The 22,971-nt window shown below is 44.4% G+C and overlaps 1 protein-coding gene across 3 annotated transcripts in view; it reads left to right on the top strand.

Moving 5' to 3' along the window:
• Positions 1-22,971, top strand: part of LOC126278987 (excitatory amino acid transporter) — a 355,583-nt gene that overhangs the window by 222,950 nt on the left and 109,662 nt on the right. For all 3 annotated transcript variants that reach the window (XM_049979292.1, XM_049979293.1, XM_049979291.1), the window contains one exon: positions 12,147-12,272. In XM_049979292.1, the coding sequence (XP_049835249.1) occupies positions 12,147-12,272 (126 nt within the window). The remainder of the gene's footprint in view (positions 1-12,146; positions 12,273-22,971) is intronic.

The raw sequence follows: 22,971 nt of genomic DNA, 5'->3' as shown, positions 1-22,971 counted from the left end.
AAGCATTGCATATGCTAGCCAATGGCATTAACTTAACGATATTACACATACTTTGCTACAGTAACAACTCTCCCGTAATATTTCTATATGAATAAACTGTAGTTTGACTTAAGCTGAAGTTCAAAGATATAGCATTCGACCACAGAGTATCTTCGGTCATCACTCGTGAAACCTTCCCGTCTCCTCTATGTCTTTTTTTACGCAACCTTCCCTTCTACAATAACCTATGAAACCTTCCCTTAGGATTTCTACCTCTTGCTTAATAACAACAAATGAAATCTTCCATTTGAAATTACTTCTATTTCTCAATCTTCGCATACAAATTTAATTGCTGCTTATTAAAAGACAATAGAAATATACACGTCTTATACTCGTAATATCGAAAGTTGCCCCTTGACTTATATACATACGAGCTGACTAACTGTGCTTTTTCCGAGAATTCATTCTGCCAATTTTCTGTTAGAAAAAAACAAAACAAAAAGTTAACCGTATTTGTAGCGAAGTATTGGAAAAGTTTCATTTCAACTTATTTGTGAAAATACCTTTGAAATTATGAAACAGTCGTACAAAGCAATGTGCGTAAGGTACAAATGTATAATCGGAGTATCCAGATTAAGAAACATGATTCTGGTCAGTTCATGTACGCTGGGCGTAGTTGCTTCGCTTGTCTACAGCTCGGTTTTGTAAACGTCTCTCTGACAATGCCTCTTCATAGCTCAATAGACGGCTATCGTTTCCGCCTACAGCCGTTTGCGTTTCGCAGATGATATCTATCAAAAACTCTCCCAGATGTCAGGCATTTCCTTAAGTTGACTAGATTCTGTAGTTAAGCCTCTGCAATAAAGAATAAATGTATTAAAACTTCATCCATGATGTGGTACTTTTTCACGTATTTCAGTTTTTATGACATCATATTTCTTGAACTATCTGTCGTAAAATGATATACACATATCAAAAAAAGTTTTGCATCGCCTCGGTTCCGAGAGTTCCGGAACATGGACAAAGAAATTGAAGATCAACTTAAACATCATTTCCGCCCTTCTTATTGCTCATGAAATCACATATTGCACACTGTACCACCATATAGCGAGACCTTCAGACGTTGTGGTCCAGACAGTTGTACACGCCGGTGCCTCTAATATTCAGTAGCACGTCCTCTTGCACTGATGCATGCCTGTATTCGTAGTAGCATACTAACCACAAGTTCAACAAGGCACTGTTGGTCCATATTGTCCCACACCTCAACGGCGATTTTGCGTAGATCCCTCAGTGTGGTTGGTGGGTCACGTCGTCCGTAAACAGCACTTTTCAACTATCTCAGGCATGTTCGATAGGGTTCGTGTCTGTAGAACACGCTTGCTACTCTAGTCGAGCGATGTCGTTGTCCTCAAGGAAGTCATTCACAAGATGTACACGATGGGGGTGCGAATTGTCGTCCATGAACACGAATGCCTCGCCACTATGCTACCGATATGGTTGCACTATCGGTCGGAGGATGGCATTCACGTATCTACAGCCTTTACGGCGCCTTCTGTGACCACCACAGCCGTATGTCGGCCCCACATAATGCCATCCAAAACAGCAGGGAACCTCCACCTTGCTGCACTCGCTGGACAGTGTGTCTAAGGCGTTCAGCCTGACCGGATTGCCTGCAAACATGTCTCCGATGATTTTCTGGTTGATGGCGTATGCGACACTCATCGGTGAAGAGAAAGTGAAGCCAACATGCAGCATGTTGTTTGGCCCGTCTGTACCGCACTGCATGGTGTCATGGTTGCAAAGATGGACCTCGCCATGGACGTCGGGAGTGAAGTTGCTCATCATGCAACCTATAGCGCACAGTTTGAGTCGTAACAGGACGTCCTGTGGCTGCACGAAAAGCATTTTTCAACATGGTGGCGCTGCTGTCAGGGTTCCTCCGAGCCATCATCCGCAGGTAGCGGTCATCGACTGCAGTAGTAGCCCTTGGGCGGCCTGAGCGAGGCATGTCATCGATAGTTCCTGTCTCTCTGTATCTCCTCCATGTCCGATCACCATCGCTTTGGTTCACTCCGATTTTAACACCTGGATACTTCCCTTGTTGAGAGCCCTTCCTGGCACAAAGTAATAATGCGCACGCGATCGAGCCGCGTTATTGGCCGTCTAGGCATGGTTGAACTACAGACAAGAGCCATGTACCTCCTTCCTGGAACTGATCGGCTGAGGCGCTGCTCATGCATGGTTGTTTACATCTTTGGGCGGCTTTAGTGACAGCTCTGACAGCTGCTTACGTAGATACTGTCAGTGAAATATGTTGCGAATAGAGCAACTAGCAAAGAAGTAATTAAATGTCACATACAATGCGGAAGTTTTTCAAGCACGTCATTGTTTGTGACGTCATACCTCCTGAACTACGATAGGTATTTTCGTAACCCCACAGCGTTTTTTATTTGACAGTAAAGGATATATGTTTGCCTGCAATCGGTCAAATGGTTTTGGATGAGATGTGGTACACACACACACACACACACACACACACACACACACACAGTGCGCGTGGCATTGCGCAGTCTATAGGTAAAGGCAAATATGTTAACGTCACTATTTGTTATTGCAGATACGATATTGATGAAATCTCTCGCTTTAAGACCCATAGGCATATTTCAAGACCAAAACATTTCACTCTCAGGAGCAGTCTTCAGGAAGTTCCTCACAGCAGCAGCTGCATGGGACGCATTCACAGACGTGACCGTCTTCTAGGGCTCAGTGGCTGCATGCTTTTAATGAACACGTCAACAGTTAGCATAGTATCACAGCACTGAAGATGCCCTCAGAAACTCAAGACGTATCTCCAGAGCGATGACACAGAAAATGTCGACCAATTCAGACTTTTTCAACGTCCTACGATTTCTATAAGTGGAATCGTGTGGTCGACATCACTACTTTTCTGTGGGTATTTGAGGACGTTTCCACTTCATAATGAAGACTGGGTGAAACTTCCTGGCAGATTAAAACTGTGTGCCGGACCGAGACTCGAACTCGGGACCTTTGTCTTTCGCGAGCAAGTGCTCACCAACTGAGCTACACAAGCACGACTCACGCTCCGTCCTCACAACTTTACTTCTGCCAGTACCTCGTCTCCTACCTTCCAAACTTAACAGAAGCTCTCCTGCGAACCTTGCAAAACTAGTACTCCTGAAAGAAAGGATATTGCGGAGACATGGCTTAGCCACAGCCTGGGTATCAGTCAACTGACCTATTTGGACGTGCTTCATCTCCACATGAATGTCTCTACCTTGTCACATCATATTGTTACAATTACAAATATTTGTGAGTTACATGTGAAAAGTGTCTTTGCTATCGATTGTGTCCTGTACAGCACGATTTACAGATCTCTCACCCTGTCATGCTACTACGCGTCAGCCACCGCAAGTGATGAACTGTAGCAAAGAGTTCGAAGTATAATTGAATGAGGTACCTGTGTCTTTAATCAAACAATAAGATTCCATTAGAAGTATGGAGAATTATTGGACACTTTGCTAAACACAGTTATCACACCACTATTCCGAAGGAGAAGTAAGAGGAGGAGGAGGAAGAGGAGGGGGAGGAGGAGGGAAAAGGAGGCCACAACAATGGTGGTTTAAGACTGAAGTGTTTCAAAATGTCGAGATTTCATGCAAACGACAGAGGAAACCCCCGACACATCGCAAGGCAAAATTTTTATTCTACCTCCGAGTGTTAATTTTTGTTGTAACACACTATGCACTATAATTTGTTAGGTTATTAATAAATTTGTTTAAAAACAAGCTCGTGTGTTAAATTACGCACTATATATTCTTCCAACTGTACTGCACGCGCACCAAAAGTCATCCTTCCTGGTGTTGCATTTTTAATACCAATCGGTGTATACTGTTGAGGCTGTTAGGTAATGAGAAACTAAGATCAACTGAGGAATTAAAACAGGTCCAGGTAACTGGATAAAAACGATGATGGTGACTGACGACCAAATAATTTTACAACAGTAAAAAAAGATGGTGTGTAAAGGTAATACATTAACTAAGCCAGATTTTTGAGAAGTAAAACTCCAATATTTCTCACTGATTGTTCCTATAAAGCGAAAGATCCCGTTCGTTGCAAAATAGTGCTACATAATCAAGTTTTCGAACAAGTTTTGCACTTCATTTTCTTATTTTGCAACATAAGCTATCGACCAGAAAATATAAAGACGAAATAAAATATTACATGACATGCGGTACAACACAAAGACCAACAGACAGCAAACTGCGGAGAAATAAATAAAGCTAATGACTATACCTTTACTGCTAATGACTATACCTTTACTGAATACGGTTCAGACTCTTGATTATTACGAAAGCCGGATGAAACGCGCATACAGTTTGATCTAATGTAATTTGTGAGACGCGAGGATGATTGGAGTCTGAGGTATCAGATAAGAAGTGAAGGCAGCAGAGATGAGTTGGTAATTTATTCAGTCAACAAGTTAATTAAACAAAGAAATGTATAAGGCCTAGAACATATCGATAGGATGACAAAAGGAAGAGTAACTACACCAAAGAGCCAAAGAAACTAGGACACCTGCCTAATATCGTGTAGGGCCTCCGCGAGCACTCAGGAGCCCATGTACTCGGCTAATGTCTGAAGTAGTGCTGGAAGGAATTAACACCACGAATCCTGCAGAGCTGTCCATAAATCCGTAAGAGCACGGTGGGGTGGAGATGTCTTATGAACAGCACGTTGCAAGGCATCCCAGATATGCTCAGTAATGTTCACGTCTGGAGAGTCTGGTGGCCAGCGGTAGTGTTTAAACCCAGAACAGTGCTCCTGGATCCACTCTGTAGAAATTCAGGATGTGTGTGGTGTCGGATTGTCCTGTTGGAATTGTCCAAGTCCGTCGGAATGCATAATGTACATGAATGGACGCAGGTGGTCAAACAGGTTGCTTACGTACGTGTCACCTGTCAGAGACGTATCTAGGCGTATCAGGTGTCCAACATCACTCCAGCTGCACACACCCACACCATTACAGAGCCTCCGCCAGCTTGAACAGTCCTCTGATCACATGCGGGGGCCATGGATTCATGACGTGTCTCCGATACCCCTACATGTCCATCTGCTCGATACAATTTGAAACGAGGCTTTTCCGACCAGGCAACGTGTTCGCAGTCATCAACATTCGGTGTTGAAGGGCCCAGGCGAGGCGTAAAGCTTTGTGACTTGCAGTCATCAAGGGCTCACGATTGGGCCTTCGACTCAGACAGCCCGTATGGATGATGGTTTTGTTGAATGGTTCGCAGGCTGACAGTTGTTGAAACTTTCTTCAGTTTGCGGAAGGGCTGCACTTCTGTCACGCTGAACGATTGATTCTCTTCAGTCGTCGTTGGTCCCGTTCTTGCAGGATCTTTCTCCGGCCTCAGCAATGTCCGAGATTTGATGTTTTACCGGATTCCTGATATTCACGTTACACTCGTGAAATGGTCGTACTGGAAAATCCGCACTTCGTTACTACCTGGGAGATGCTGTGTCCCATCCATCGTGCGCCGACTACAACACCACTTCAAACTTACTTAAATCTTGATAATCTGCCACTGTAACAGCAGTAACCTATCTAACAACTGCGCCAGGCATTTGTCTTGTATCGGCGTTGCCGACCGCAGCGTCGTATTCTTCTTGTTTACATACATCTGTATGTGAATGCCCATGCCTATATCAGTTTCTTTGGCGTTCCTTTGTAAAAAAAAAAATCAAGGGAAACAAAGACGTGTAAGGTCATGAAAGAGGTGGCCAGACTGAGATCGGAACAGGCGAGGAGCCTATTTGTACTAACCTCTCGTCAGAGTCGTAAGATTTATTTTATTTGATATTATTTTGTAATTTGACTAGCAGAAATTGAGAGACATAGCTACTCTAACAGAAAATTCTGAACTTACTGCAGCCTGGTGTTAGTACTTAATTTCTTCGTTGAAATCGGGCATAAAATTTCTAGAGTTACCGCCATTGCAGTGCAGAAAATGAAATCATTATTCCCGATCGCGATCTCATTTAGATTACTTTTATGACGACGAGTAAAAATATGAGAATTTGCTTTCGAAGCAACACGTACAGTTCGCATTTTTGCTTTAACATGAAAGGTAGACAATGTTAAGAAAAAATCCAGGCTTGATTTTAATATCAAAATGTTTTGCGATGGAGCTACTATCGCCTGATCGCAGCATCATCAGATGAATAGTCATCATGAACACCTCAATGAACTGCACATCAAATTTTAAATCAAAGCAAATGGTGAAAGGAACCAATTACTACAAATATTCAAAACAAATTTATGAACAATGAATCATAATTAAAATTACGAATTGGTACAATGAAAATCATAAAATGGTACCGACATTGGCAAATGAAGCTTACGCGCTAAGTCTATAACCCGTCGATGAGAAAAGCCAATGAAAAGTTGACATCAGAACTATCTCAAATGACCTGATTACTAAGAATAAAATACAACGGAGGTTCACAGATAATATTATCTCAGATTAGATACATCTCAGTTACCAAATCCGTTAATTGTTCCATAAAATACTATCACTGTAATTTTGAATGATAAAGTATTTGAATTATTGTCACCCAAACAATTACTCTTCGCCACGTCCTTCACACAATGCCCAGTGACAACAGAGATCGTCGATTTGTTTCCCATTTCAAACAAAATTATTTTCAGATCAAAATTTTATATGCCCTTTCGATAGAGCGCTAGAGAGTCTAGTTAGATATTCGTTCGATAGATATCTGAATCGCTGCTGGATTGCTGTTTATTCTTTGTGTTTCACTATCCTGTTAAGAGATCGGTCAATCGAATATGGAAGTAGACTAATCTTGGACCGTTCTATCGAATGGGCACGTAAAATTCCGCTTTAAACATGAGTTTGTTTGTAAAAAGAAACAAACCGATGCTTTTCGACACAGGATTCGCATGAAGTACACGATGAGCGCTATTTGTTTTGGCTGACATCTGCTACACAATCCAAGAAATAAGTTGCAAATTTCTGCTGAAAAACCAGAGACCATGCTCCTGATGACACTTAGGAGAGAGACCCAATACAGTCTTTGCATTGAGGAAGACAAAAAGGAGTTAGGTAACTGAGAAGGCGTTTGTTCATCAAATTCCATGAGCATACAGAATGTGTCGTGATATAGTAAACGATAAGAATGAATTAATGAACTTTGTGTTGGGAATCTCATTTTACTCCAATGAATATTTTCTGGGTTTTTACAGGACTTTATTGATACCGAAATCATTAAATATATACACTACTGGCCATTAAAATTGCTACACCACGAAGATGGCGTGCTACAGACGCGAAATTTAACCGACAGGAAGAAGATGCTGTGATATGCAAATGATTAGCTTTTCAGACCATTCACACAAGGTTGGCGCCGGTGGCGACGCCTACAACGTGCTGACATGAGGAAAGTTTCCAACCGATTTCTCATACACAAACAGCAGTTGACCGGCGTTGCCTGGTGAAACGTTGTTGTGATGCCTCGTGTAAGGAGGAGAAATGCGTACCATCACGTTTCCGACTTTGATAAAGGTCGGATTGTAGCCTATTGCGATTGCGGTTTATCGCATCGCGATATTGCTGCTCGCGTTGGTCGAGATCCAATGGCGGTTAGCAGAATATGGAATCAAATGGTTCAAATGGCTCTGAGCACTATGCGACTTAACTTCTCAGGTCATCAGTCGCCTAGAACTTAGAACTAATTAAACCTAAGGACATCACACACATCCATGCCCGAGGCAGGATTTGAACCTGCGACCGTAGCAGTCGTGCGGTTCCGGACTGCGCGCCTAGAACCGCTAGACCACCGCGGCCGGCAATATGGAATCGTTGGGTTCAGGAGAGTAATACGGAACGCCGTGCTGGATCCCAACGGCCTCGTATCACTAGCAGTCGAGATGACAGGCATCTTATCCGCTTGGCTGTAACGGATCGTGCAGCCACGTCTCGATCCCTGAGTCAACAGATGGGGACGTTTGCAACAAGACAACCATCTGCACCAACAGTTCGACAACGTTTGCAGCCGCATGGACTATCAGCTCTGAGACCATGGCTGCGGTTACCCTTGACGCTCCATCACAGACAGGAGCGCCTGCGATGGTGTACTCAACGACGAACATGGGTGCACCAATGGCAAAACGTCATTTTTTCGGATGAATCCAGGTCCTGTTTACAGCATCATGATGGTCGCATCCGTATTTAGCGACATCGCAGTGAACTCACATTAGAAGCGCCTATTCGTCATCGCCATACTGGCGTGTCACCCGGCGTGATGGTATGAGGTGCCATTGGTTACACGTCTCGGTCACCTGTTGTTCGCATTGACGGCACTTTGAACAGTGGACGTTACATTTCAGATGTGTTACGACCCGTGGCTCTATCCTTCATTCGATCCCTGTGAAACCCTACATTTCAGCAGAGTAATGCACGACCGCATGTTGCAGGTCCTGTGCGTACCTTTCCGGATACAGAAAATGTTAGAATGCTGCCCTGGCCAGCACATTCTCTAGATACATCACCATTTGAAAACGTCTGGCTCGTCACAATAAGCCAGTCACTACTCCGGATGAACTGTGGTATCATTTTGAAGCTGCATGGGCAGCTGTACCTGTACACGCCATCCAAGCTCTGTTTGACTCAATGCCCAGGCGTATAAAGGCCATTGTTACGGCCAGAGGTGGTTGTTCTGGGTACTGATTTCTCAGGATCTGTGCATCCAAACTGCGTGAAAATGTAATCACATGTCAGTTCTAGCATAATATATTTGTCCAATGAATACCTCTTTGTCATCTGTATTTCTTCTTGGTGTAGCAAATTTAATGGCCAGTAGTGTATATATACGTCTGTCTGTTCTTTTGGCAGTGTCTGAAGACACCATTCTTGATCCTGCAGCGGCATATATACTAAAAAATGATATAAATTCTGAGATCGGCTGCAATTGGCCATATCAATGAATTCAGTGACAAGCGGAAACTTGGATCGGACCAGGACTCCAATCCGGATTTCCAACTTTACGCAAACGGTCAACATCGGCTATCAGTCGACCCGAATTCCCACCTTGTCCCACACTAATGACATAGCGACCCCTGTCCACTATACTCATTGTGCCCTGCATCACGCTAGATTCCCGTAGGGCTCCAGGAGGGAGGCTGCGTTTGCAGTCCGAAAGAACAGACACCTCACATACATAAATATATACGGCTTGACGACCATAAGATCATTTCAGATTCTCTCTCTCTCTCTCTCTCTCTCTCTCTCTCTCTCTCTCTCTCTCTCTCTCTCCCTCCCTCCCTCCCTCCCTCCCTCCCTCCCTCCCTCCTTCCCGCCCCCCTCCCCTCTCTGTCTCTCTGCTGAACTCCTACGATAGTCCAGCGTCATGCGGCATGCGCTTCAGAGCGGATGCACTCTCTCTCCGCTGAACTGCTGCGACAGTCCATTATCATGAGGCATGCACGGATAGCCGAAGGGGTTAAGGTGGGCACTCGCGTAAAGCGGGATATTCGGGTTCGAGTCCCGATCCGGCACACGTTTTTACTTGCCACTGAATTCATTTCAGTGCCCAATTGAGGCCGATGTCAGGATTTTAGATCACCAGAATTAATATTTCCCACACATTGGAGTTTGTGCTGTTTTCAATGTTGCTAACAGATTAAAACAATGTACCCGATTGGGAATCGAACGCAGATCATTGTTTTTCGTATCCAATTCATTTACCGACTGACCTATCCTGGGACAAATGACGACACGCCCTCATAGCTGAAGTGCTGTCAGTATCGCTCTCTTATTTCCAAATTGCGCAGAAATAGTCCTGAATTCATTGCTGAATTAGCACCCCTGGCAATAATCATATTGAGGAGAAATGGCTTAGCCACAGCCGAGATGCGCCACTGTCCAGCTCATGCTGATCCGAAACGTGTACGTTGTCCCGTTAACACTGGTGGTGTACAAGGGCTGTTGATTAAATATCAATATTTTTCCAGAATCAATCGATATACATACATCGGCGATATATCTTCCACCGATATATCAACATCAAAACGGTGACATCGTCTGGCGATATTTTTGTTTTATATTATATTCTTTCACAATTACCGGAAAATATTTGAACTTGTTCTTTTGAAATTGTAGTAGGACATAATTTTACTTTCATTGTGTGAAGCAGTCTTACTACATTTTGAGCTTTCGTCAGTTCCAATCTTTCTCGTTGACTATCTGAAGCAAGTATATATGGCACAAAACAACAACATCGATTGCACTGGCAAGGGAGCGGGAGGAGGGAGTGACAGTGTGAATGGAATAACGAGATTTCCGATGTGAAGGAACAGCACACCTGTTGCGGTAAAAAACAACGTTTGCAGAAATGAAGAAACGGGGAGGTCGACGTTAATTGTTCCGGACAAATCCGATAGGTGACAAAACTGAACGATGGACGCATCGGACATCTTTTATTGTGACACACGCTGTTTGACAATCAGGGAAAAGAGAAGCAACAATAGACTAAAGGAAGGAGAGGCAGCAGACGGTAAAATGGTGCGTGAGCCCCAAGAAATAATGAGAAAATGGGAAGAATATATAGAATGGCTATACGCTGCAGACGGCCGACCAAGTGAAGAAGACCTAGGGACAGAAGAAGAAGATAAAGTTGCAGATGATGACAAAGGAAATGCAATACTAACTAGTGAGATTGAAGAATCTACGAAGGAGATGAAAAATGGAAAGGCAATGGGAATAGATGAGATTACTGCGGAACTGTTGACGTCATTGGAAAAAGAAGGGAAAAGGGGGTTGATTGAATTGTGTAATCAAATATACATGACAGGAAAATGACCAAAGGACTTTACAGAAAGTATCTTAATGACGATAGAAAAGGAAAAGAACAGAAAAAAGTCTGAGTAACATAGAACAGTGGGCCTGATATCGCATGCAGCCAAAGTCTTGCTGAGGACACTCAACAGAAGGCTATATGGAAAGCTGAATTGCGTAGTAGGAGACGAACAATTTGGTTTCAGGCGAGGAGTGGGAACTAGAGATGCCATTGGGATACTGAGAGTGATGGGGGAGAGGTACATGGAGAAGAAAAGGAAGGTGTATGTTGTGTTCATTGATCTTGAGAAGGCTTTTGAATGTGTCAGATGGGAGAGAAGAAATAGAGGAAATAGAGCAAGTGAATAACTTCAGTTACGTGGGAAGTGTAATAATGGATGATATGCATTGCTCAACAGAAATTAAGAAAAGAGTTGCAATGGTAAAAGGAGGATTCAACGGAAAACAGAAATTACGTTGTGGACCACTGAACAAAGATATGAGGAAAAGATTTGCCAAATGTTACATCTGGAGCGTTGCACTATATGGTGCGGAGACCTGGTCATTGATGAAGGAAGATGAAAGAACATTGGAGGCATTAGAGATGTGGATATGGAGAAGAATGGAAAAAAGCAAGGAATGAGGAAGTATTAAGAAAAGTTGGAGAAGAAAGTAACATGCTGAAAGTCATCAGAAAGAGAAAACGGAACTAGATTGGACATTGTTTGAGAAGGGACTATTTATTGAAGGAAGGAATAGAAGGAATGTTGGAGGGGAAAAGGGGAAGAGGAAAAGAAGATATCAGATGCTGGACAATATCAAAGGAGACAAATATTCAGAAATCAAAAGACTGGCTATGGACACACAAAAGTGGAAGAGGCTTAACCCATGACAAGACCTGCCGTAAGGCACAATACCATATTACTGCATGCTGTAACCGTTAGCTAAATGGTTATCGCCAAGCATTAACGTGCATAGTTTTCCTTTCAGTTCTTGTTCTAAGGGGGGTAGGCAGGCTGATAGCTTGTTGATTTACAGAATATCTAATGTTAACTTACTACTTAGGTATACAGCTCTAAAACCGGAAGTGTATTTACAATGTGCAGTCGATAATTTTATAGGCATGTACGTCGAAATTATTTCCACCGTTTATCGATATGCCGGTACTTTTTCCGATATATCGAGAGACGATAATGGTAATTTTTTAAATATAAATGTATAGGATTCTCGATATCTTTACAAATGTCAACATTCCTCTGGTGTAATGGGGCTCCCGCCGCGGCGCTGTTGCAGGCTTCTCGCTGCGGCCGCTCCAGCTGGGGCTGGACGCTGTGATGCTGGTGGCGTACCCTGGAGAGCTGGTCATGCGCCTCCTCAAACTGATGATCCTGCCGCTAATCATCGCCAGCCTGATCGCAGGTACGTGCCGCACCACCTCTCCTCGTTTCCAAACAAAGACCGCTCAAAACCATACGACAAAATTTGGGTGATTCGAAGCAGCAAAGGGTGTTTATGCTTTCACAGCCCTCGTGTGGCGTCGCCTCTCAGCTGAAAGGCGTCGAAATGGTTGCCTGTCACACCTTCGCCTAATAATCTACGATCACCTCTGTACAGGTGTAGGTGCTCGACAAAGATCAGTGGGTGGCAAAAAGGGTGCTGCTATATTGAGGGACTCTTAGAGGGACCCTATGCAACATGTGTCCTCCCTCTACCCCCTCCACGATTATTCCATAGGGGGGCTGAAAAAGCATGAGCACACTTCGTTGCTTCGGATCACTTTCAAATTTCGTCAGTTGATTTTGAACGGTCCTTAGTGGTTTCACTCCTTATACCAGAGCAAAAACTGCGGACCGAGCGAGGTGGCGCAGTGGTTAGCACACTGGACTCGCATTCGGGAGGACGACGGTTCAATCCCGTCTCCGGCCATCCTGATTTAGGTTTTCCGTGATTTCCCTAAATCATTTCAGGCAAATGCCGGGATGGTTCCTTTGAAAGGGCACGGCCGATTTCCTCCCCCATCCTTCCCTAACCAGAGCTTGCGCTCCGTCTCTAATGACCTCGTTGTCGAAGGGACGTTAAACAACACTAACCAAACCTAACCAAAAACTGCGGATGTTCTACACTCCAAAGGTCAGTGGCCTTGTAGCAGCTCGATGTCCTTAAAAAAGGATGGAATTGTCCTAGGTGTCTCTGCAGCATCGAAAGTTGTCAATAGCGTGGTCCTATTGTTCATCGCACTCCTAACTCTCGTTTCCGATCACCAAATGTGTAAGAATGAACGCCCCGAGGGAAGGGGTGGTTTCATTGACGACTTTTATACCACCCGCTGAGGCCTTTCCATGTCGAAACTGATCATCCGTCCAGCCACCTTCAAGAAAAGCACGTCATTTCAACGCTGAGTGTGGCGGTTGTGACCTCTATCGCAGGGGCATCAAAAGAAGGGATGAAATGTGGGTAAGAAGCGGCGGAACGGCCTCCCCATCTTGTGACACGTCCAAAAGGAAGTTGTGGTGAAACCTAATGGCGATGTGGCATTATTGACCTATCTTACAGCTTACGTGACTCTCCTGCACCGTTACAGAGGAAGTCTGTAGGCAGCTTTGAGCCAAATTTCAAACATATGCGTCGCAGTGAGAGATTTACTCGGTTTCGATAAAGTGACCCTTTAATTGTGCTGCGCACTGTATTCTCATGTCACTTTGATCTTAAATACGTGATCTCACGGTAGCAACAGCCAAATCATGCACTAAGCAATGTGTGCAAACATTCAGTAAGCAGTTGTGCAAGGTTACATAATTACGCACTCTGCATGCGATGATCCAGTGGCTGTATATAAACACGAGATTTGTTATTATCAGACGAAAAATTCTAAAACACCACAGAAAAACTGCGCTGTATAAAAATAACAAAAAATAAACAGTGTAGTGTTTTCTTAACGCTAGATAAAATTCATGAACTGGAGTAAACGCCGAAATAAGTGCATCGTTGCATTATTTACATTAGTTTTCGTGAAAATGAAATAAGTAGGAAAAATTGATAATTTTACGAAATAGATCAGGAATGAGGGTGGCTGCTTTATATCTTTTGTATGTGTTTTTGTTTGTTTTCGTTTGCTTTAGACGTGTATTACTCAGTGACAGCGGCCACCAGAGTTTAGATTTATTTAAGACTCAGTTTCTAGACGGTGAGTAATATCAGGTCGTTAGATTAGTTCGGACAAGTACGAATATGTTCAGGAACATTGCATTTGTCTCTCCTGGCTAGTGGGACTACTTCAAAATTCTGGTGTTTTTTTTGCCGGATGAGCTAGTCGTAAAGGAAAGGCGGTTCATTGTGCTTCACTAGAGACGATCCCCCTCCCCTCCCCCCTAAAAACGATGATAATATAATAGCACTCGTCGAAACGTTGCTGAAAACCTGATAAACTCCTAACAGTAGCATTTGTTTCAGGTGCTAGAATTACGACACCAATCAATCGCTCATTGTCGTAGATTTGATTTCAGCGCATGGGTTTTTATCTTCACGCTCATCTTCATCGTTTCTTTTGAATTTGAAAACGTCTAGCAAGGGTTTCGAGTAGCATGCTTGCGTGATGCCAGATCAAATCTGAGAAAGAAATAACATCGGTGTAATAATTCATTTCGCTGATGTTGTCAAGCGCCACGCAAGTATTTCTCACGAGACCGTTGCTGCACCTTTCAAGGTGTATAAATATGTAGCATAAACTGCGTCTAAGCTATCCCAGTAGCAGCGACATAATTATAAGCATCCTTTACAGATAACGTTACTGTCATTCGTTTGTGTATCTGATGCGCGCGGGTGTGTGTGTGTGTGTGTGTGTGTGTGACAGGGGGGAGGAGAGAGAGAGAGAGAGAGAGAGAGAGAGAGAGAGAGAGAGAGAGAGAGAGAGAGATGAGGCAAGAAGGCTGCCGAATCCTTTTCGTATTAACCATCCCGGCATTCACCTTAATCTAATGATAGAAAACAATCATAAATACACAATTTGGAATTCAGAAGCGGATTTGAATAATGTTTCATATAAATAGTTTCACAACAACTGTTCTGAAAGGACTGATCAAATAAGCTATGTTTCCATTTACAGAACAAAGAAAAATGCTATCGGGCAGCAACGTGTACATGGACACATTATTAATAGACAGAACGCAGCTTCTGCTGCGTCATCAGTATATGTATTGCTACCAGGGCACTACACTGCTGGCACAATTCCCGGCCGGAGTGGCCGAGCGGTTCTAGAAGCTTCAGTTTGGAACCGCGTGACCACTACGGTCGCAGGTTCGAAGGTTTAAGTAGTTCTAAGTCTAGGGGACTGATGACCACAGATATTCAGTCGTATAGTGCTCAGAGCCATTTAAACCATTTTGCTGTCACAATTGCTGTACCAACAGGGGATCTTGTTCTTGAGAATGTCGTTGCTCCTCCACTTATTTCTCAGGAACAGACTTTTCTTTGAAACTTCCTGGAAGATTAAAACTGTGTGCCGGGCCGAGACTGGAACTCAGGACCTTTGTCTTTCGCGGGCAAGTGCTCTACCAACTGAGCTACCCAAGCACGACTTACGCCCCGTCCTCGCCAGGAAGTTTCATATCAGCGCACCCTCCGCTGCAGAGTGAAATCTCAGACTTTACTTTATTCATTTTTAGTATTCTCAAGAAGTTTGTTAGACAGTGATCGGTGTTAAACACCCCTTTCTCGTTGGAACATGGTACTAATACAATCCACCTCCGTTACCTACAATCTTGCTATTCACACAGTAATATGCTAGTTTAGTTTTGATATAAATTTCTTTGCAGCTAAATAAACGACAAATTATCTGCAACATCTAACAAGAAGTGTGGTTTCCACAAGAACAATATCCTTTTATCATTTTCTTGAATGTATGTGCACAGTCCAGTTACAAAAAGAAACAAGAAATTGTATAGTCTTTAGTTTGACGGTAGCCTTTCTTTTCCGATTAATTCCGTACTGGAATAACATTACGGTATGTGGCAGAATGTTGACGGAGCATCATAAATAATACGCTACAAGAGAAGTGTGTGGAAAATATTGTCTTGAGAGACAAGCAACGACAGACGAAAATGACCGAAGTGATCGAAAACTTCCTCATGATGAAGATACCTCAGCCAAGATAGGTGGGAAAATAATTTACTATGCATTACAGGCATTTCACGAAAGCATAAATGGACGGTTAGCCCTCGATAAAAACTGTACTGCAAAGCTGCTGGACACTCCCTTTATTTCCATTGTGAGACGTCTTAATGGTAGCTGATTATCATCAACAGCAAACTTAATAGGAGAATTATTTATGGGCATGAACAAACAGTCCAAATTATATAATTTAAATAGCACTATAATCATTGGGACACAATTCTTCCCCTTAGAAATTCCTTTTATACTAGATTAAAAAGATATTTGTGGTGGTCCGCAACTGAATATTGCGTATTGTGCTTTTGTTTCATGCCTTAATGTATTTAAAAACAACTATGTCACTCTCAATGAAAGTACTTCATTTAATAACTTGACTATTCTTTTTTGTGCAGGGAAAAGACATAATACCATATGCAACCGGAGCATTAGTATTCTAAAGAAAAATTATGGCTAATTGTATTTCATACTGGTTAGCAGTCACCCATGGGTCGGAATGTCAGTGGATACTGAGGCAGGACAGGTAAGGCGGTGACGTCCAAGTGTTGGTGGCTGAGCTCCGAGGGTAGCTGAGAGTTTGTCTTGCGCGCAAAAGGTATCAGTCAAGCAGCGGTATCTGCAATAACGTTTTGTTAACGTGATTTCTACATTGAATATTGTCTTCTCCAGCGCACAGGCGAGGAATGCCTACAAGCTCTCGAACAGTGCAGCTCTCGCAGTCCTTTGGTAAGGACTAACCAGGAGTCTCTTTATGCCCTGGAACAACGTGAATGTTCGGTACCCTTCTTTTGGACCCAGGACATGTCAAAATCCCAGTAAATGAACTTGCTGAGAGGCTGGCCAAACAGGCTGCCAGTAAACAGACTCTGGAGATCGGCACACCGGAAACTGATCTCCGATAGTATTACGAGGTAAAGTTTTTGGGATGTGGAATAGCGAATGGCATACCCTTACTATGCTTAATAAATTACGTGCTATAAAGAAGACAGCGCATCTGTGGACGTCATCCATGCGAGTCATTCGCAGGGACTTCATAGCCCTTTGCAGGTTTTGCAGCGACCATACTTGGCTGGCTAACGGTCATCTCCTCCGTCACGAGGACCCAACCCCAGAGTCGCTATGGTTCTCGATTGACAGTGGTCCACATCTTGTTGGACTGTCCCAATCTCGCCGCTCTGATACGGTCTTTTAACCTCCTTGACCCACTACCTTCTGTGTTAGGTGTCAATTCCTCAACCGCTGATGTAGTTTTAAGTGTTATCCGAGAAAGGGATTCTTATCGCTTAGTCTGAGGCTGGGCGCCTAGCCTTATCTCCCAGTTTTAACTCTTTATCGCTCCTTCTGGCGCTGTCTATTGGACTTGGTGTTAGTCTTTCCACCATGTGTGTTTCTCTTGCCTTGTGTTTTTAGTCTGGAAATTTTAGTGTGTCGCACAGTGGCTGGCTCATCCTTTTCTCATTCTTGCGTACAGCCAGGCCAGGCAGTCTGCTGTATTGTTTTAACGCCTTCTACCGCTTTTTTTCCTTTTAGTTAATGTTTTCAGTTTTGGCTTGCTACTTTCGTTCTTTTTCCCTTCAGTATGCTTACGCACATAGTTTTACGCATTTTGATCCTTCCACGGATTTCAGGTGATAGGGTTTGGCGTGCGGTTTTAATCCAAGAAATGTGTGACTAAGGAATAAGGAACTGATAACCTTGTAGATCAATCATTTTAATCTCCAACCCAACCAACCACCCAACCAACTAGGCGACGAATACAAGATACATCGTTCCGTCAGCTCACGTAGCTTGCAGCAGGTCAGGGATACAATGGGCCTTACCGCTCTCGGAGATGGACACATGCTTACGCCTGTACCCACAGTATGTTCCGGATAGCCGTTGTGAAGGCGGACGCGGCATCTTGCAAGGAAGGCAGTACAGATAGAATGAGATTTTCACTGTGCAGCGGAGTGTGCGCTGATATGAAACTTCCTGGCAGACTAAAACTGTGTGCCCGACCGAGACTCGAACTCGGGACCTTTGGCTTTCACGGGCATGTGCTCTACCATCTGAGCTTCCGAAGCACGACTCACGCCCCGTCCTCACAGCTTTACTTCTGGCAGTATTTCGTCTCCTACTTTCCAAACTTTACATAAGCTCTCCTGCGAACCTTGCAGAATGAAAGAAAGGATATTGCGGGGACATGGCTTAGCCACAGCCTGGGGGATGTTTCCAAAATGAGATTTTCACTCTGCAGCGGAGTGTGCGCTGATATGAAACTTCCTGGCAGATTAGAAGTGTGTGCCCGACCGAGACTCGAACTCGGGACCTTTTGCCTTTCGCGGACAAGTGCTCTACCATCTGAGCTACCGAAGCTGTGAGGACCGGACGTCAGTCGTGTTTCGGTAGCTCAGATGGTAGAGCACTTGCCCGCGAAAGGCAAAGGTCCCGAGAGCGAGTCTCGATCGGGCACACAGTTTTAATCTGCCAGGAAGTTTCAGTACAGATAGACCCGAGGAGGTGACAGTGAGGAGTCCACCCAGCAAACAGAAGGTGGCAGCTTGCAGTCAGTCGCTTTGGCCCTTCGCCAGAGGAAGGCCCAGTCAGTCCGCTTCCTATGAGTCACGGCTGTGGCCCGTCGGTAGCGGCAATGTGCAGTGATGACGTCCAGCCACAGCCGGCACCAATTAGAGTCGTCAAACAGATAGCTAGCGAGCCTGTCATTGTTTTGGGATCGGTGATACAGATGGAATGACCAGACACTGAGGAAAAGATGTCTGGAACAGAGGCTTTTAAAGGCAGACGTCTCGTCATTGTAGTAGGTTGGGTGGCCATTTGCCCTCGTTTACCCAGAGGTGTTAGAATCCTGTCCCCATCGCCGCTTCTCAATTACGGGCATTTTTACCGGCCTCTGCGTTTATCAGTACTAGAACGCCTTGGAGCGGGGGGGAGTTCAGATGTTGGATGTTATTACTCCATGTTTTAGAGTTTACAGAACGACGTTCTCGTTGCCGTTATACTGCACCGTTCGCGTTTCTCTCTACGGCTCTGCTCGCCCTGTGGAAATGGTTTACGAGCGTTGCCCTGCTTTTGCAGTATTGCCACTCTTCATGTGCTCTAGATCACGACTGTGACACGCTGTCTGAGTCGGTAGTCTTGCTTCTTTTACCGTCTGTGTCGAGGAATAGCTTGGAAAATTTATTAGCTCAGCTGGGGCCAGGGTTACTGTGCAACACTGGTAACAGAAATTTCAAATCGTAAGAAAACGCGAGAAATCAAGTACAATGAGAAGCATTTTATTAGCTGTTGTAATGAAGAATGACTAGTCGTTTCTTTGACGTGGATGTGAAACATTGAATGCACAGACGATAGTGGCAGCAACACCGAGAATGAAACGAAATGATCGTATGGCATAGTTGGCCAGGAGGCCCCATTCGGGGGAGTTCGGCAGCCGTATTGTAAGTCTTTTTTAGTTGACGCCACTTCGGCGACTTGCATGTCAGTGATGATGAAATGATGATGGACACACAACACCCAGTCCCCTGCCGGGAATCGAACCCAGGCCCCTTGCGTGGTAGGCGGTAACGCTACCGCTACGCTACGGAGGCAGACAACGCCAAGAATAATTACCTATTACTGAGATGGACAATGTCACGGATTTGGTAGGTGGCAGTTCACAAATTATGGGGGTAAAATAACTGTACATCATCTCTGTGCAGTATGGTGTGAGTCCCACTATGGACTCCAATCAGGGCGCCGAGACATGGTGGCATGGGATCCGAAGAATCCTTTGTATCTTACTGGATAATCTCCTCCCGCGCCAAGAGCATATGAATGCACAAAGTATACATACTGCTTGCTACGGAACCGTGATGCGCAGATTACCTACTAACGCGTCTCAGATGTGGTTGATCGACAACATGTATGGTGAGCGTGCTGGCTAGTGAGTCCAGGCGTGGATCCAAGAGATACGGGAAGAGAGTAACGACACTACTCCCCCTCAAAAAAAAGTAAATAAGTAAAGAAAGAAATAAAAACTGGTAAAAGCGTCTATATTTTCACGTATAACAATATTGGATTAGTGATGCTCTACAGAGTTGAATGCCGTCTTAAAATCTACAAAGGAGCACACGGTCTCTCTGCTTCTCATCGCTGGTACTTAAGAACTGTCTTTAAATGAGTGTCTGCTCAGCACAGGATCTTCCCGAACTGAAGCCTGCTTGATTTTTTCCTATCTTGGTTCCTAGCTGAAACTATCTCGTATGTACGAGGGCTATGCCGAAAGTTTTCAGCAGAATGTGTGAAAAAAAATTTATTTGCAGAAAAACGTCTACAACTTTTCAAAATACTCTCCATTAGCATGTATACATTTTTCCATTCACTGAAACCACTTAGAAAATGTGTCAGTCCAACTTTTCAAAATACTCTCCATTAGCATGTATACATTTTTCCATTCACTGAAACCACTTAGAAAATGTGTCAGTCCAACCTTCTTTTGGGATGTCATTTAGTGCACTCTCGTACACTGCAATGGCCTCTTCATCTGATGAAGACCGCTGCCCTCGAATTTTTTCCTTAGTCTTAGGGAATAGAAAGAAGTCACAGGAGGCCAAGTCAGGTGAATAGGGGTGATGGGGTAACACTTCCACTTTTTCCTTCTCCAGAAAGTCCATCGTTCTGGCAACCCTGTGCGCAGATTCTTTGTCGTGATGCAGCAGGTGGTGCCCACTCTTGGACTTTGGATGCTGTGACTTCCATGTGGCGATGACTTCTGGAAGACAATCGTTCACGTACCATTCAGCATTGACTGTACGACGGGTGTCCAAGGTCACAGAGGTGAGATGCATGATCTTTGTGAAAAAAGTTGCCACCATCTTTTTTCCAGAGCTCCGACTTCATCGAACTTTTGTGGATGGTTCCTCCTCTGGAAAGCACCACACAGAAGACTATCGCTTCGTTTCAGGGTCATACTGGTAGACCCACGTTTCATCACCTGTGACGATATTCTAGATGTCTTGGGACTTCCCTCCATTGAATTTTTCGAACATGAAACGACCTTTTGGCTTTCTGTCAGGGAATGTGGTACCCAATGGGCACATCTCTTAGTAAGGCCTAGGTGACTATGAGCGATGGTCTGTGTTGCTGTTGATCCAATATTTAAGGTCCGCCGGCCGCGGTAGTCTTGCGGTTCTAGGCGCGCAGTCCGGAACCGTGCGACTGCTACGGTCGCAGGTTCGAATCCTGCCTCGGGCATAGATGTGTGTGATGTCCTTAGGTTGGTTAGGTTTAAGTAGTTCTAAGTTCTAGGGGACTAATGACCACAGCAGTTGAGTCCCATAGTGCTCAGAGCCATTTGAACCATTTTTTTTTTAGGCTCCCATTAGTGTCACAAAATGTAAGATGTGGATCTTCATTTTCCTCACAGCATCAATGTTTTAAGGAGTCACAGCTGTTGCTGGCCTACCGGGACGAGGTTCATCTTTAATTGACTACCGACGCCTCGAAAACTTGCGAAACCAATTTCCAACTGTGGCCCTAGAAGGGGAAGCTTAACCAAAAACATGCAGCAAAGAAGAATGGCATTCTTCGGCACTTAAAGCCTTTTTATAATCGTGAAAAATCATGGCGCAACAGCTCCATCCTGCACCGTCTCTGACTCAGCACTGCCTGTGCTTTCTTACCACGATGTGGGGGGGATCACCGCTAACAAGGGGCTGCGCACGCACGTCCCAAGGTCGAAAAACATCGCTCTTTCGAATGAAAACAACCCCATTGTCCTCCGCCTTACGGTTTATGGGCTGCTAAAAACTTTCGTCATAGCCCTCGTAGCAGTCACTGTGGCGGAATTTGTGAGACGGGCAGTGAAGATATCCCTCACATTGGTCCTATCCCCTTTCTTATATAGAAGTTGCATAACTATGTCTTTCACGTCTTTTGGTATTACTTCGGTCCAATATTTGTCTTGTATTATATTTGTTGTTTTCCTTATGGTATTCGGCGCAGCTCCTTTGGCTGGCCGCAAGATGAGACGCAGGTCCGTTAGGTGACGCAGGGCGACTCACGGTGAGCTTTTGCGAACCACACAACTGAATGGTGCTGCACACGTTAGAGCGCAGCGTGACGTGACGCACTTCCTGCGCTTGGTGACCCTGCGGACCGCCGTCTCCTGTACGCAGTTTACTGCGAGGCTCACGGTGGTTCTGCCTGTTGGTAGTTCGAAATGGGAGGAAAGCTAATTGAAGCCGTACGTGTTCGCAAAGTTCTGTATGATACAAGCCATGAAGATTACTTGAAAACGAATCTGAAAGCTGAGAAGTGGGAGGAAGTGGCCAACGGAACGTTGCAATGTAATTCGCTGTTAACATTCTACATTGACATTGTTATCAAAAAAGATGCCTAGGTTCCTTACAGTATCATTCCTTACTAGCGTGTAGCCCTCCATATCTCTATGAGCACAGTTTAAATCGATTTTTTGTCGCATAGTCCTGATGACTAATAGGATTCTGTTTCTGCTAATGTCTGTATGCGAAAATACGGTTTCTGTTAATTGATAATAATGCAATTTGCCCACTTCTCGCTATATATACAGTAGCCTTGGCGACAGCAAGGGCTTCTCTCATCAGATACTCTTCCCGAATCTGAACTTATATCTATTAACATAGCAGAAGTAGTCGCCATCTCTGCCAGAGCCAAAGTTCCTCAGAAAACTGCGTATTGAAACTGCGACCCAACTTGCGATGATTGTCGCCGTGACTCACGTGCCGTGAGGAATTTGACGTGAGCCCCCCTGCGTCACTTCACGGGCCTGCGTCTCATTTTGCGGTCCGCCCAGTTGAGCTAAGTAAACCTGCTGGTTTACCGTTTTTCAGTTTCATAATTTCTCTCTTGATCCCAAATTCATCTGGTGTTTTTGACTTATCATTTCTCGTGTCTCCTTGGCAATCGCACTACCAGTTCAGTATAGTTCAGTAGTTCA

Source organism: Schistocerca gregaria, chromosome 6 (assembly GCF_023897955.1).
Source record: "Schistocerca gregaria isolate iqSchGreg1 chromosome 6, iqSchGreg1.2, whole genome shotgun sequence".
Lineage (NCBI taxonomy): Eukaryota > Metazoa > Arthropoda > Insecta > Orthoptera > Acrididae > Schistocerca > Schistocerca gregaria.
This window is presented reverse-complemented; position numbering and strand designations above follow the sequence as displayed.